The sequence below is a fragment of the Melozone crissalis genome, unplaced genomic scaffold, assembly GCF_028551555.1.
Source record: "Melozone crissalis strain CALT ecotype California unplaced genomic scaffold, PUWL_Pcris_2 ptg000005l_1, whole genome shotgun sequence".
Taxonomy (NCBI): Eukaryota; Metazoa; Chordata; class Aves; order Passeriformes; family Passerellidae; genus Melozone; species Melozone crissalis.
In genome coordinates, this window is record NW_026535783.1 from 22138915 (window position 1) to 22153776 (window position 14862).

The following is a 14862-nucleotide window of genomic DNA, read 5'->3' on the forward strand; positions in this document are numbered from 1 at the left end:
CATAAAGCCCTGAGGATTAGTGAGAAGTATCTCTGGCAATGAATCCTCTTTGAAACATTTTTTACTTTTTATGCAGCAGTCCCATCCCAAGCAATAGCTTTCTCTCTTAAGTATTAACAAGAGCAGATGAGATGCAAGGTTTTGAAAGTTCTCTGCATTTCTTTGTGTCTGGAGTCTCCACCTGTGCATAAATAGGAACCTTCGTGTGCCTTTTTTCATCCCACGTCCCATTTAGATTGCATTATACGGACAGCAACAGGAAGCATGATGAGCGCTCCCCCAGCACTCAGTGACTCCAGTGTCAGTTGTGTTACTGCTCTGAGCTCCTGCACAGTAGCTGCCAACATGCCCAGGAGGAAATACTTCACCCAGACTGGGAGATAGTAAGTCAATATATTACTCATTTACTGCAGTATCTACTATATTAGTTTCACCTTGATTTCTGATTCTTGCCACTTTCAATTGATAGGCAGCAAAAAAACATGATTTTATCTTGTCAGGCCAAATTGGGAAAGTTAAGATCATAATCTGACTTCTATACTGCATATTGGCTGTGGAGTATTTTAACATTCCAGGCTTCTGGCTTGGTTTTCATTTCTCCTTAAATCTTAGGGTCTTGTTGAAAGGTTGTTGGTACATAAGATGTCCTGCATCTGTTAATGAATGTCCCTTGCTGTTCAAATGTATCAGTAATCAAGACTTTTATAAATTCCTTTTTTCTGAAATGCAGGCAGAGCAAACTAGGTTCTTTGCTCTAAAGAAGGGCATCCTCTACAGTAGCACATTAGAAATCTTGTCCTTTAATTAGTTGACACGACTCAAGATTCAGAGCATTTCACCTCTGAATGAAATTACAAAGCTGCATGTCATTTAACTGTAAGGACAAATGTTACAGATATATCCTGCCATCCAAGAAGCAATTGAACACATGCAAAGCTGGAAGTGGTACTTATCATTTGAATAAACAGAGATGGATCTGTGCTTTGCAGGACAAAGAAGCTTACTTGGGATCACTGGCTGGGGAGAAAGTGCCTTCAGCATAGATTGTGGAAAATCACAGCCACTTCATTGATTAAATACTGTGTTCAGCATTGATCTTTTTTGCTTCTTTCTGAGTGGTGATATTTTCATCATCATCATCATCCCCTTCCTCAGATGACTCAACATCAAAAGTATTTATCATGGATATAATGGGGCTTTCAGTCTCATTGGTGAAGCATCTACAACTGCTACACTAAATACCCCATACTCTGTATTTATATGGTTCATCACTAAAATTCCTGCAGGTATCTCCACTGAATTCCTTTACTCTAAAAAGGAAAATTTCTTTGTTCTTAATGAAACTCAGCTGCTTCTTTGCTGAGAATGCACAACCCCACAAGAACAAAACTTTGTTAAATGTCAGTGAAGAATCTGCAGAACAGTAGTCAGAAGTGGTGGATAGATGGGAGGTGGCTGTATGTATTTCTCTAGCTCTGACATTTCCTTTGCTGCTCCATCCTCAAACTGCCCCAACTGACTTTAACACTCACACTCCAAATGGTGTTCACAGATCCAGATTGAATATGATAACTAATGCTTCCTTTATCAAAAGAAACAGGATCCTGTTTCTTGTCCTAGATTCACAGTTACAACCACGTATGGGCATGCTTAAATTCTCTGCCTCATCTCTAGAGATGTGGAGCTATTCCCTGATACAAAATATATGCAGTCCCTTTTTGTAGTATTGCTGGCTTCTGAAGTTGCCCTAAAACTGTAAACAGCATTTCATTCTGTTTCAGTGATGGCAGAACAGTGGCCATAAAGAAAATAATGAAGAAGTCATTCACGCTGTCTAAAACCATACGTAAAGAAGTGAAGCAAGTGAGGTAAGAAGCAAAATCTAAGAACTGTATGTTGTTCCATTTTTACACTGATTTTTTAGGGCTTAAAATCTTTCTAGATGTGACTGTAAATTCATATTCCTCTTTCTTTCAAACTTTGCTAGAAAGAGAGCAAAGATTAAAATTTCCTTATGTCTGTTTTACTTTTTCTCTACATTGCGAGACAAGACACTTAGTTTTCCAGTTGCACTACAAAATCAGTATGGGCATCTGTGAAAATTACTGTTATGCTGTGATTTTTGTTGATTTTCACAGGGAACTTGACCATCCCAATCTCTGCAAATTCATTGGAGGTTGTATAGAAGTTCCAAACGTTGCCATTGTCACAGAGTACTGCCCCAAAGGCAGCCTTAGTGATGTGCTCCTCAATGAAGATATTCCTTTGAACTGGGGTTTCAGGTGAAAAAATCCAACTTTTGAAAAGCTAAATGACATAGACCTTGCTATATGCTGTTTGGGACAAGGTATTAGTTTCAGATAAAGTTCTTGTCTAGACAAGCCTGTACTGTGATATAGGAAGAGGGAGGGAGGGAGCGAGGGAGGAAATTTGAATATCCAGTCCAACTTGTCTTTTGGGTGTTTTGAGATTAGTCCTTGCAATGCTAAGGCAATGACTTGTCAGCTTTCTGTTTGTGAAGACATATGGGTGAAATGATTAGCCTACCTGCAAGTGGTTCATTATTCTTACGAATAGAGGAAATGAGTTCACATTGTCAATGAAACTTTCACAAAGGCAGTGACATTGTTTTTTGAGGTTGATCCTCTTGACATGTCCTTTCTGCTTCTGCTTTATGCTTGCCATCAGCAAAGAAAAATGGTTTTCAGGAAGGAAACCTTCCAAATAAACCAAGGAAGATAATAAAATTGTTTCCCTTGTAAACATGTGAAAGCACTCCGAAGGATAAAAAAGTACTGACAATTTCTAGAAGGAACTTTATTCTCTTGGCCTGTGAGCTCAGGGAGGTATGGGTTTTCAAGCAGTCACCTTAAGTGTTTTGGAAAAATGACCATGGGGACACAAGTTGAAAACTACAGTTTCTGTAAACCTCAGTAGACTTTGGAGCCAATTTTGAGGGAAATTGAAAATACTAGCTCACTGAGTTTTGATTTTTAGGTTTTCTTTTGCTACTGATATTGCTCAAGGAATGGCCTATCTCCACCACCACAAAATGTATCATGGACGGTTGAAGTCTAATAACTGTGTGATAGATGACCGGTGGGTTTGCAAAATTGCAGGTAAAGAGAAAGCTAGAAAAAATTTTCAAAACTGCCCAGCTAACCCTCTAATTTAGATTTCACATGTAACTCTTCCCAAGTGCTTTCATGTTGACATTTCATGTGGAATTGCTAACTGTACCAGACTTCACTAGCAAGTTTCATGTTCAAGTCAAGTAATTTAGTATGTGTCACAGATGCACACTTTAGATCCCACAAATGATTCGGCCTGTCAACATCTGAGCAGAAACTGTGCCTCATTCTCCCTTTTGATAGAGAGAGAACCCTGAGGCATAGAGAATGGTGTAGAGATGTAGTAATGCTGACTGATTGGTAAGCACAAGGTTGTTTAATGGGGAAAAGCAGACTCAACTCAGAGCTTTTAAGTGTTGTTCATGGCATTGAATTGTATTCTCCCAGTGATGGAGCTGCAGGTCAGGTCTACTCTTGGTACAGCAAGAGAGCTTGTGGGAACAGGAAAATCACTGGAGAGTGCAGTTTAGTTTCCAGCTGCCAAAGGGAATTAAGACAATGATCATCTCTTCTACTTTTTGCCCAGAGCAGTCATCATACTCTTTAACCCATAGCCATCCTGAAAGCAGCAGCAGATTGTTTTTTTAGTGGTATATCCTATGACTAAGTTCCTACATGGGGCCAGGCTTGCTTCTCCAACTCCTTCAGTATCCTTCTGCCTACTCTGCTTGGAGCCTGTTCTGGAGAAAAACATAGAAATTAGACATAGTTGGATTACATCCACTGCATCACCTTAGCACAGCTCCTCTCAATTGAATAGGATATCTGTGAAATCATTCAGCAACTTCTGTTTTGATTCTGTTCTGTGTCAAACTGTAGGGTTTTCAAATCTTCATGGTTTATCTGGATGCAATCATGTCAAACAAACCTCATAAATAACAAACGTGGGAGCTATTTTAAAAATGACCTCCACATAAACATTCAATCCCTAGCAACATCTTAATTAGAGGTCACTCCAGAGAAAGCCAGATGTCTGCATCCAGCCTTCACATACAGTCAGAAGAGCGCTGTTTACGTAAGAAAGAAAACAGAAGTCAGTTGTTTTTTTCTCATTCTTCCTGATTCTGAGTCATATGCTAAGAATTCCTTCTATATTAGGCTAGAAGTATAGATGGAAAGATGTTTCACATCTATGCTGCCTTTGTTCTCATGCTAGTGGTGCTCAAGTAACACCCACCATCTGATTTTCAGTTGTTAGTCTGTCTAACTAGTAATTACTTGAGCAACCTGCCACCAGAGATAAGGATCAAGGGACAAAGTAGAACAGAAACCTGTATTTACATGCTAACTCTTGCACTGAGGTGAAAATATTATCTGAAAATAATTTGGTAAAATTATAAAATAATTCTGATTGCAATGGGTCATGAAGTTCAGTTTGCCTGCTGTCATTCAGTCTTGCCTAAATATTTGGTTTTCCAGATGCTATATTTTAGGGAGGCAAGACCACACAAACCCCACCGTTTCTAGACTAAGATGTGTATTTAGAATAGGGAAAATTAATTTATTTAGACTAGCTGTGTTACTGTCTACTACTGTACTTGTTTCAGGGAAGTATCCACTGAATAGTTTGCTTCCTGCTTTCTTCCACTTCAGATTATGGCTTGCAGTCATATAGAAAAGAAGATTTTCCTGATGGATCAAATTCATCCCAGCAGCATTTGATACAGATTTACACAGCTCCTGAAATACGTACGCTTTCAGATTTTGAGCCCAATTCTATGTCTGATGTCTACAGGTAGCTAACTTTTCCTGATCTCACTTTTAGTAATCTTGAGTATTCTTTAACAACAGTTAGGCTTGGTGGAATTCTGTTGTCACTCCATGTATATGTTTGATTGTATTTTTAAAAGGATTGGTCCTGGAATAGAGAACAGCATAGATATCACAGGATCTTCTCTTTCAAGGTAGATAATCAAATAGTGAGTTCACTGACATTATTTAAAAGCAGAGTTGGCCCAGTGATTTATAAGGAGTCACTTGACTGGTAAGATAATAAGGCATAAGGATCTGCTATTATCTAATTATCCTTTTTCTTTTTGTTGTTGTTTCTTATGAAAAGTAGAATTATTTTCAACAATGGCAGTACTTTAGAAGTTAATAGCATCAACGTTCTAGAATGTCATAATGCACATATGCGCCCTGTAATTCTATTACTGAATGTCAATACAATTATTTGGGGGCATATACATGGTGACAATATTTGGTTTACAGTGGAAAAATAAAGAGAAGGGGAAAAAATGGATGCACTAGCAAATAGCTCAATTCCTTTCCTTTTGAAAGCCTTTATAGAAGATAGCTTTCCAGTGGCTTTCTCTCCTGGTGGTGGACTGCTTCTGTCCAATCACTTTTCAGATAAGTGGGAACACAACTGTAAACAAATGTCTGCATATGTGCTTGAACATCATTACTTTTTATCTATTCTATCAGATTAACTGAGCAAGAAGTTGAAGTCTCAGTAGTATTTCTGCCTATAGGACATTTCAATATGGCTTTAGAATTTTCTCCAAAATAGCTTAGCTAAGGCAGTTTGGGATTGTGTTGGTATTTCTGGCTACTGCCATTTGTCCTGTATCTGTACTTTTTCAACATGAAGTAGTCTTTGAAAGAACTGTGCTCCAACTAAACAATAATTTTAGGATTGTCTTATACATTCCAGTTTACCATTGCCCTGCAGCCAAAATGTATCCTCGAAAATGTTTCCTTGGCTTGTTGTTCTCACTTTGATCCTCTTCTGGATAGATATCATTATTTGACTTCACAGGCAACTTTGCCTCCTGAAGGCATTTCTTGCCAAGGGTTCCCCTTTAAATAGTCCTAAGATCTGATTTGCTCACATCCTATATGTCTACAATGAACTTTTGACAGATTCAGTGAATGTTTCCTGGATTTATTTTGCTGTCCCACCCACATGTCTGAAAAATCTACATCTTCTTTTGTGACACTGCAGTTATTAATTTCTTGATTTAAAAAAGTAAAAGCAGTGAGAGACCATACCAAAAAAAGGGAGAAGAGCAACATGCAGGCAGGGAAGATAGAGAAGTACCCTGTACCATTGAAAGAGTTGTCTTCTTCTCTGGGCCGTTCTTTAGAATTTGCATTTTAAAAAAAATTATTTTTGATGATATGAGCAGGAGGTAAGCCTTCCTGGTATATGTATTTGGCCTCACTGGCCAGGCAGCATTGATCCAGTCTTGAAATCCTTAGTTCTTATCTGTGCAAATAATCCATTAATGTTCTTGAAGGTGAGGCCCAAATAAAAAATTAGTAGAAACTGCAGGAGAAGGACTTGTAATTTAGTGTGCTCTTACAGATGAATCACTTTCTTTTAAAGTTCTCTAGGAAAGTGTTGGTCAGATGGGAAAGCTAAAATGGAAATGAGAACAGAAGTATGAACATAGCTCCTGTTTTGACCTGAAGAGGCTGTTTCCAGTCACAGTTTCTCCTAGATTTGTTGTTCTTGATTTGTAACCATCATATGGATTTCTCTATCCACAATGGATAGTGCATTTTATTGGGTGGTGCAGCTGAAGATTAATTAAATCAATGCTGCTTTATCAGAGTTACTATCATCTAATTACTATCTGTGAAAATCTGTTTCAGTTTTGCTGCCTTACCAGGATTGATTTTGCTTTCTCCTAACAAATCACCACAAAATTAATATAAAAATATCATCAGATTAATTTCTGAATTATTAATCATGTTTTGTATGCATTATTTTATTTTCCAGTGGTGGTCCACAGGTGGGCTGAAACATCCCATAGATAAACATCCTGTTACCAACAGAATGTCTTACAGAACAGTGCAACCATTAGTGACACAACAGATTGAAAACCAATATTCTCTACAAAAGTAAATGTTACCAAGCTGAGAGGCATGCAGGCGTAAATTTTTACATAGTTTTACTATACAATGAGACATCTTTATCCAGCCTGTTGGCTGAAGGAGGTGCTTGCTTCTAGGAGATCACTGTTCTGGAAGATCTCCAATGAGTTCAGATAAAAGACTAAATTCTCTGTTTTTACTGTCTTTTTCCACTCTTCATCCTTGATGAATGTATTAGACCTAATTTCAACTGAGAAAGATAATGACCACGAGAATATAATTCAGAAGAAACAAGAAGAAATGCTTACTACAGAATATCTTCTCTCGACACACTATGTGATCACAGACTTTATGAAAATTTTCTAGAACAGCAATCTTTTTGGTGGCTGAAAAAAAGCCACTTCCCCCATTGGTGATTCTGATGAACCTGCTCCCGACCCTTGATTGGAGCAAAAATCAGACCCTTTTTAACCCTGTTTAACTGATAGGGTTCATGTACATAAACCTGGACATATCACCTCTGGATTCCATTAATAGTTACAGAGAGAATTGCTTTGCTGTCCATCAAACTCAAACGTCTCTGGGGCCTATAACCATGAGAGGCAAATGCTATGAAGCATTCAGTAACAAATCCCTGAAAACACAAAGCAGTAACAAGTAGCAGCACCATTGCCATCCTTCCTTTTGAGATACTGGGATTTCAGCCATAGGATGGGGAAGAGTAAGAAATCATGAAAAGGAGAAATCGATGACTCAATTAACTATTATTGCATTAAGATTTTTCTTCATTTTTATTCTGCAGTTATGCCATCATTTTACTAGAAATTGCCACAAGAAGTGACTGTCTGGCAGTAAGTAAAGATGAACTATCTTTAGATAATAGAATTTGTAGAATTTGCACAACAACTTTGATTCTGTTTCTGCTGAAGACAAACCAAACTTTGAGTTACTGCACCTTTGAGTTACTTTATGAGCATGCGTTTTCCTCATGATTTTATGGATGCCAGTTCAGTTCCCATGGAACATCCAATCAGGGTTTCCTCATAGATCTACCAGTTTTCATTTCAGAGCTTTGAAGAAGAATATATGATAGAAATAATGTAGCTCCAAAACTGCCTTTTGATTAGTTTTGTGAGGCTTAATGGCTAGGTGGATGCAGCGAGAATATATGTATTAATATCTTCCTTTTTCTCCTGCTTCTTCCTTTACCTGTCTTTTACAGGCCCTTTAAGTGGAATCTTCCAGTAAAAAGAATAACCTAGAAAAGCAAATTAGCTGCTCTCCATGAGTAAAATATCTGGTTTGCATATGTCTTTTGATCAGTGCTAAATGACAAACACAAAAAGTATGCACCTTGAAATTGGAAACAGATAGTCTTGATATGTAACCACATTCTCTCTGAAATAATTACATCAAGAGTTGTAACAATAAAGACTTAAAACTACTATTTTTCCAGTTCTCACAGTTTGTGATAATAGACTAATATAGTCCTTGTGGTGTCCTCCCAATATCTTGCCAGATATTCGTTTCAAAAGTTGTTTATGTCATATAAACACTAAGATTGAAGCCTGTCAGCCATTAAAAACTTTTAGAAAAGGTGACCCATTTTAGACTGGGTTATATATTTTTTTATCCTTTCTTTTCCCTTGTGTTCTTAAAAAAGCTGACTTAGAAGTGATAGGGAAGATGTTATAAAAGTGGTGATGATAATAGTTATATATTTTCAGTGTCTGGCATGAGAACCGTAACACTTTTTTCAACATTGCTTAATCTCCTTTTCTCTAGAAAGATGATGTGCATTCTGGTGAATATTCCTGGTGCCCACCTTTGGCAGAATTAATTTCAGGAAAGACTGAGAATTCTTGTCCCGCAGATTATGTAGAGGTGAGTAAAATACAATAATGTAAATGAAGTACAAATTGCGAGTAAAGTACAATATTGCATACAAAAATCATTTATTGAAGTGGATTTACAACATGTCATAGTAGTTTTATGGCGATATTACCTTTGATAAATATAAATAACCCAGAAATCAAGAAGTACACCTCAAACAAGGCAAAATGATAATATCTAATATCCTTAATAAAAAACCTGTCGTTGTAACAATGAAAAATTCAGTTGTCCCCTCCATTTTTCAGTGTAATAGATTATGTTTTTAATATTCAATCATTGATTTTTGTGCAATTTCATTTTATTGTAAAGTGTTGAATTCCATACATATTTTATGTTGGTAATATCTAGCTTACTGACAGAGAGCTTTCACATAATGAAGTCTGTCTCAGGCAAATTATGAGTTTGGTTTGTTTCTTATGCAACAAATCTTTCTCTTCAATAGCCTCAATAAAGTACACCCCCTCCCACTTTAATTAAATCAGAACAAGATGGGGTCATCCTCATTTCAGTTGTCGTTTAAATGCAATATAATTCACCTTTGCTGGTTTGTAGCAACATAAATGTAAAAAACTTCTCCTTAGCAGCACTGTTTTTTAATCAGAAGGTAACATTCTTAAGGGGTACTTCAGCTCTTAATCTTTTGTGAAATTTATGTACAGACAAGTCCTCTGAAAATAGTATGTGACTCCAACAGCATAACTCTCTTACAGCACAAGACAAGAGCTTCAGCAGAAGGAATGTGCATATCTTACTCATGATTTCCCACAGCAGCATTTTCATGAACTAACATCCTTCATTCAGCAAAAGCTTGTAGAATTCCAGAAGCTTCAGTATCTCTCTGGCACTTCACCAGCTGCAGATAGAGCTTCACATAGGCAGTCGGCACCAAGAAAACAGAAGTATTAACTTAAAATACTGCTTGTGCCTGGAATAATAAAAGGCTGTTTGCTTTTCTCACTTTCTTTCCCTTCTGCAGTTAATTGAAAGGTGCAGAAAAAATAATCCATCCCAAAGGCCTACATTTGAACAAGTCAAGAAAATGTTGTACAAGATGAATCCTATTAGCCCTGTTGACATGATGATGACTCTGGTAAATTTAGCTTTTTAATCCAATCCAATCTGCTTACTTTCAATAACTTTCACCTCTATCCTTCAGGTTTGTTTTTTTTGTTTTTTTAATCTTATACCCCTTGTTTGGAAAAAAATATCCACAGTTATTTGTTCAGTTCTGTTGGGGTCACTGTAGCTTCAGTTCTGCTTGGAACCCTGCTTTTCTTCTCATTCAGTTTTTTAACTTTCTCAATTTCTTCCGGGCTGAACATTTTTTGTCTGTCAAATGTTGTTTGCAAACTATATTCCCCCTTTCCTGTGGCCCAACACTCTTACAATACCATGGATATAGAATCCTTGAATGCTACAAATAGCATGTTTATAAATCATTTTGAGCAGAGTATCTCAAGCTCATTAGCAGAGAAGGAAGATATCTGCCTCCAGACTATTGCCTCACGCAGAGGAGGGATGCAAAAAGCAAAGCATAGACTAGCATAGCAAGATAGTTTATGAAAGCATTGTGAGTTTTTGATAAAAGTTTGAGACTTAGATACCTTTTGTTTTGTTAAGATTTTGTCTGTAGGCTGCTCTCTGCATTGGATTTGCCCCCTCAAGTTTGCATGAAATTTGAAAAACCTGAAATTGCCTTCTGCTGTCTTGTGTGTAAGCAACAACCTCAAGTCTAAATTCATAAATTTACTTGAGGAGCAACCTGATCTTTGTATTTTGTAAAGAAGTGTTAGGTGTCTTAGGCCTGTGCCCTTTTTATCTCTGAATCTCTGAATGTTTTCAAAGCAGAATCATCCCAATACTTAAATCCTATCCAGCTAGGCATCTGTTTCAGTAAACAGATGAATTTCTGAAAAATTTTACATAGTTCTCTGTTATTTAGATGGAGAAATATAACAAACATCTGGAGATACTAGTTTCTGAGAGAACCCAGGATTTAATGCATGAAAAACAGAAGACTGATCGTCTGTTGTATAGTAAGTTATAGAGAAAAAAATACTGGATATTCTTCTCAATAATAATTTTATTTCAGCTTTCTAACTACTAAAAAGAACCCTTTGATAGGTGACAATTTAATAGGTAACATTTAGCTAGCAAAGAATAAATATACTTGTTTCTTGCAAAGCTGGAAAAATATTTAGCTACTTTCTGTATTTCCTCCCTAGAAATCAGTACACTCATCCGAGAGCTGTGGCCCAAAATCCATAGTGCTCTGACTTTGCAAAGCCATTGTTGTGGCAGGCCTTTTGCATAGTTATAAATGTTGTGGAAGGGTAGTTGGCTACTTTTAATGGCAGTGTATGTTCCAGAATTCTGTAAGAAAGGCATAAGGAGATGGAACTAGCATATAAGAAAGCAAAAAACAAAGAGATGTGAAAGTCCAAGACGGGGGAACAAATTAAATAAAAAAAAACAAATCAGGGAAGAGATAATAAACAAACCTAACACAGGTAGAAAACACTAACAAAGAGTTCACAAAGAGAGAATTAGTAAAATCCCAGATCACACCATTAGAATATAACCTTATTCCTTCTTGAAATGTATCCATACTGGTTTGTTTGGCCTAAAAGTTATGGGCCATGTGAAGAATCTGGATGTGTTAACAGTGAGATTTATTGTGATTTCTCACATTACAGCAGAGCAGATTTTGATGCCAAGGTGTGTTTTCACCTTCATAATATTTTGCCTTTATGAACACTTTTTGTGCATGTTCATTTATCATGTAAAAAGATTACATTGCTCTACTTTCTACAACAGGTATGTTGCCAAAACAAGTAGCAGATGATCTCAGACAGGGAAAACAGGCACAAGCTCAAAGTTACTCAAGTGCCACCATCTTCTTCAGGTAAATAAAAGATGAAAGGTAGGATTAAAACTGTCTCCTACAGAAGAAACTCCTAGGCTTCTGGTGGAGGTGAAGCTCCTAACCAAGTACAGAATTTCTATCTAAACTGCCACCTGTTGTAATAGGTGGTTCTGCAAAATAGTGTCTTTCAAAATTCTCACACTCTCTCCCTATTTTTTATTAGAATTACTTAAGTAAAAAATTACATTACTCTGGAGCTGTAACAAACAGCAGCACATCACTTTACATGTATTACACATGCATGAATCTATGTTTCATAAAATAGGTCTAAGTAAAGAATCTACCATTTAGCCTGCGTAAAGAAAATTTGCCTGTCCTTAGAGTCCACATGGATTTACAGTTTTAATATTTTTTGTGTGCAGGAAACAACATACAAATGGCATGCCTTCACTTGTCATAAAAGAACAGATATGAAGTTCCCCTTTTTTTAAAATTTATACATAACTCAAAGCAGAAGAATGCTTAGTCTGTTACAGATTTAAACTCTACCTCTCAAAATGTTTTACTGCATTGCTAAGCAAAAAAGACTTGGGTCAATCTGTCCTTTTAAATGGAAGGAGTCTTTTGTAAATTTAAATAAATGAAGGCAAAACTATCCAATAAGAATCTTAGTGAAAGAATTATTGAAAAGAGAAAGTTGATGTAATTGCATTGAGAAATGTTTACTGTGTGTTTAAGATTACTAATTAGCAACCATTAGGACAGTGGATGATTATGCTCTTTCTGTTGTGTTTTAACAGTGACATTGTTGGCTTCACTGAGCTGTCCAGCAGCAGCACGCCATATCAAGTGGTAGATCTCTTGAACAAGCTTTATACCATTTTTGATGAAATCATAGATAACTATGATGTCTATAAGGTGGAGACAATAGGAGATGCCTGTAAGTTCCTTGAGCTGTGGACTATGATGGGGCCTGGGTCAGGATAGAGACTCCCTGATGACGAGGAAGAACAGCTGAAGGAGATTTGGAAAGCTTCTTATGACTGGGAAGATCAAATAAAGCAATTAGGAGATGAGTTCTAGTAGAGCCCTAGCAAAGTTTAGGAACATTTTCCTGCATACATTTCATCATTTGTGTGGTTAACAAATGTGGTGAATGGGGCAAATTAATGGAGTAAAATACCACTGCTGTTTATTTGATTCTTATTACTAGTGAGATATGACTTTAAGTCTTGGCAGCAGATTAATCCCAGATGGAAACTTCTGTATAACGGGAACACAACTAAAAAAATTGTCTTCTACATGGGATCATACATGCCATACCCTAAGCTTTATTGTCTTTTTTGCAAAGACCATAGCAATCTTCTTTCTCCTAATACATTGTAGGGGCTTGACTGCCTCTTCTCTTTTTCATCTTTTCTTTTGTAGGAAAATAGCCTTGTATTTGCTACCATGGCAATCTGCTGCAGATAGACTATGATTAAAATTGAGATTTTCAAAACCTAAGGAAAATCTAACAGGGCTTTTGGAGACAGACAGACTTCCTATAAGAGATGGGGAACAAAAAAACCCACTCTTTTTTCTCCGTGGAACTGTTGAACACATTCTTGAGCATAAAATTCCTGAACAAATGCACCCCATAGATCCCTAGAAGATCAGTTTCTTGCCCTACACAGTGTCAGAATCATAGAATATACTGGTTGGAAGGGATCCACAAAGATCATAGGGTCCAACTCCTGGCCTTGCACAGGACCATCCTCAAGAGTTATACCATGTACCTGAGAACGTTGTCCAAATGCTTCTTGAGCTTGTCAGGCTTGGTGCTGTGACCAGTGTGCTGGGGAGCATCTTCCAGTGCCCAACCACCCTCTGGGTGAAGAGCCTTTTCCTGATATCCAACCTAAACACAACCCAGACACCACTTCAGGCCATTTCCTTGGGTCCTGTCACTGTCTCCAGAGAGAAGAGGTCAGTGCCTGCCCATCCTCTTCGCCTCATGAGGAATTTGTAACTGCAGTGAGGTCTCCCCTCAGTCTCCTCTTCTCCAGGCTGAACACACCAAGTCACCTCAGCCACTCCTCACAGGACTTCCCCTCAAGGCCCTTCACCGTCCTTGTGGCCTCCTTTGGACACTCTCTAACAGCTCAATATATATATATTTCTTATATTGTGGCAGCCAGACCTGCCCCCAGCACTCGAGGTGAGGCTGCCCCAGAGCAGAGCAGAGCAGGACAATCCCCTCCCTTGCCTGGCTGTGATGCTGTGGCTGATTCCCCTCAGGACATGGGGGCCCTCCTGGCTGCCAGGGCACTGCTGGCTCATGTTCAACTTCAACCAGGATCCCCAGGTCCCTTTCCTGCACTCATTTCTGCTTTCCAGCCTGTCATTCGTTTGTCTGTCTGTACATCCAGGGTTGCCCTATCCCAGGAGCAGAATCTAATACTTTTCCTTCTTAAACATGAAGTTGGTGATTGCCCATTCCTCTGATTCCTCAAGGTCTCTTGGCTGGGCCTTTCTGCTTATGGGGCAATTTAGTAGCATTGGCAGACTTAGTAACCCTTCCAGTCCTGTGTCCAAGCCATTTATGAAGCTGTTGAAGAGCATGGGGCTGAGCATGTGGAACCCCTTGGTGACAGGTTGCCAGTCTGATGTCTCCCCATTCAGGCACCCCCTTTCTGCCTGACCCCTGATTCAGTTGCTCACCCATCACATAATGTGTTTATCCAGCTGTGTTCCAGACAGTTTGTCCAGAAGGATCCTGGGAGAAGCTGTATAAAAAGCTTTACTGAAATCCAAAAAGATGACGTCAACTGGCTTCTCTTGATCACCTTTGTGGGTTATCCTGTCATAATAGAAAATCAGATGTGACAATCAGGGCTTTCTACTCATGAAGCCATGCTGGCTATGACCAATGACTGTGTTGTCCTTCAGGCATTTTTCATAACCTCCCAGAAAAAATTCTCCAAAATTCTGCTGGGCACTGAAGTGAAAGTGACTGGCCTGTAATTTGCAGGGTTGTCCCTCTTGCAATTCTTGAAATTCTTGGAAAAATTCTTGAAAGGTGGCAGATTTGCCAGCTTCCTGTAGACTGGAACCTCTTAAGATTTCCTTGACCATTTAAAACATATTTTCAGAAATCTTACAATGACT

The 14862-nt window shown here is 38.1% G+C and overlaps 1 protein-coding gene across 1 annotated transcript in view; it reads left to right on the plus strand.

The window, feature by feature from the left end:
- Positions 1-14862, plus strand: part of LOC128945479 (atrial natriuretic peptide receptor 2-like) — a 35247-nt gene that overhangs the window by 15706 nt on the left and 4679 nt on the right. Inside the window, exons 9-19 of the mRNA XM_054289248.1 lie at positions 236-383; positions 1782-1868; positions 2139-2282; positions 2998-3119; positions 4725-4866; positions 7756-7790; positions 8743-8837; positions 9823-9936; positions 10789-10882; positions 11664-11751; positions 12513-12652. Of these exons, the coding sequence (XP_054145223.1) occupies positions 236-383; positions 1782-1868; positions 2139-2282; positions 2998-3119; positions 4725-4866; positions 7756-7790; positions 8743-8837; positions 9823-9936; positions 10789-10882; positions 11664-11751; positions 12513-12652 (1209 nt within the window). The remainder of the gene's footprint in view (positions 1-235; positions 384-1781; positions 1869-2138; positions 2283-2997; positions 3120-4724; positions 4867-7755; positions 7791-8742; positions 8838-9822; positions 9937-10788; positions 10883-11663; positions 11752-12512; positions 12653-14862) is intronic.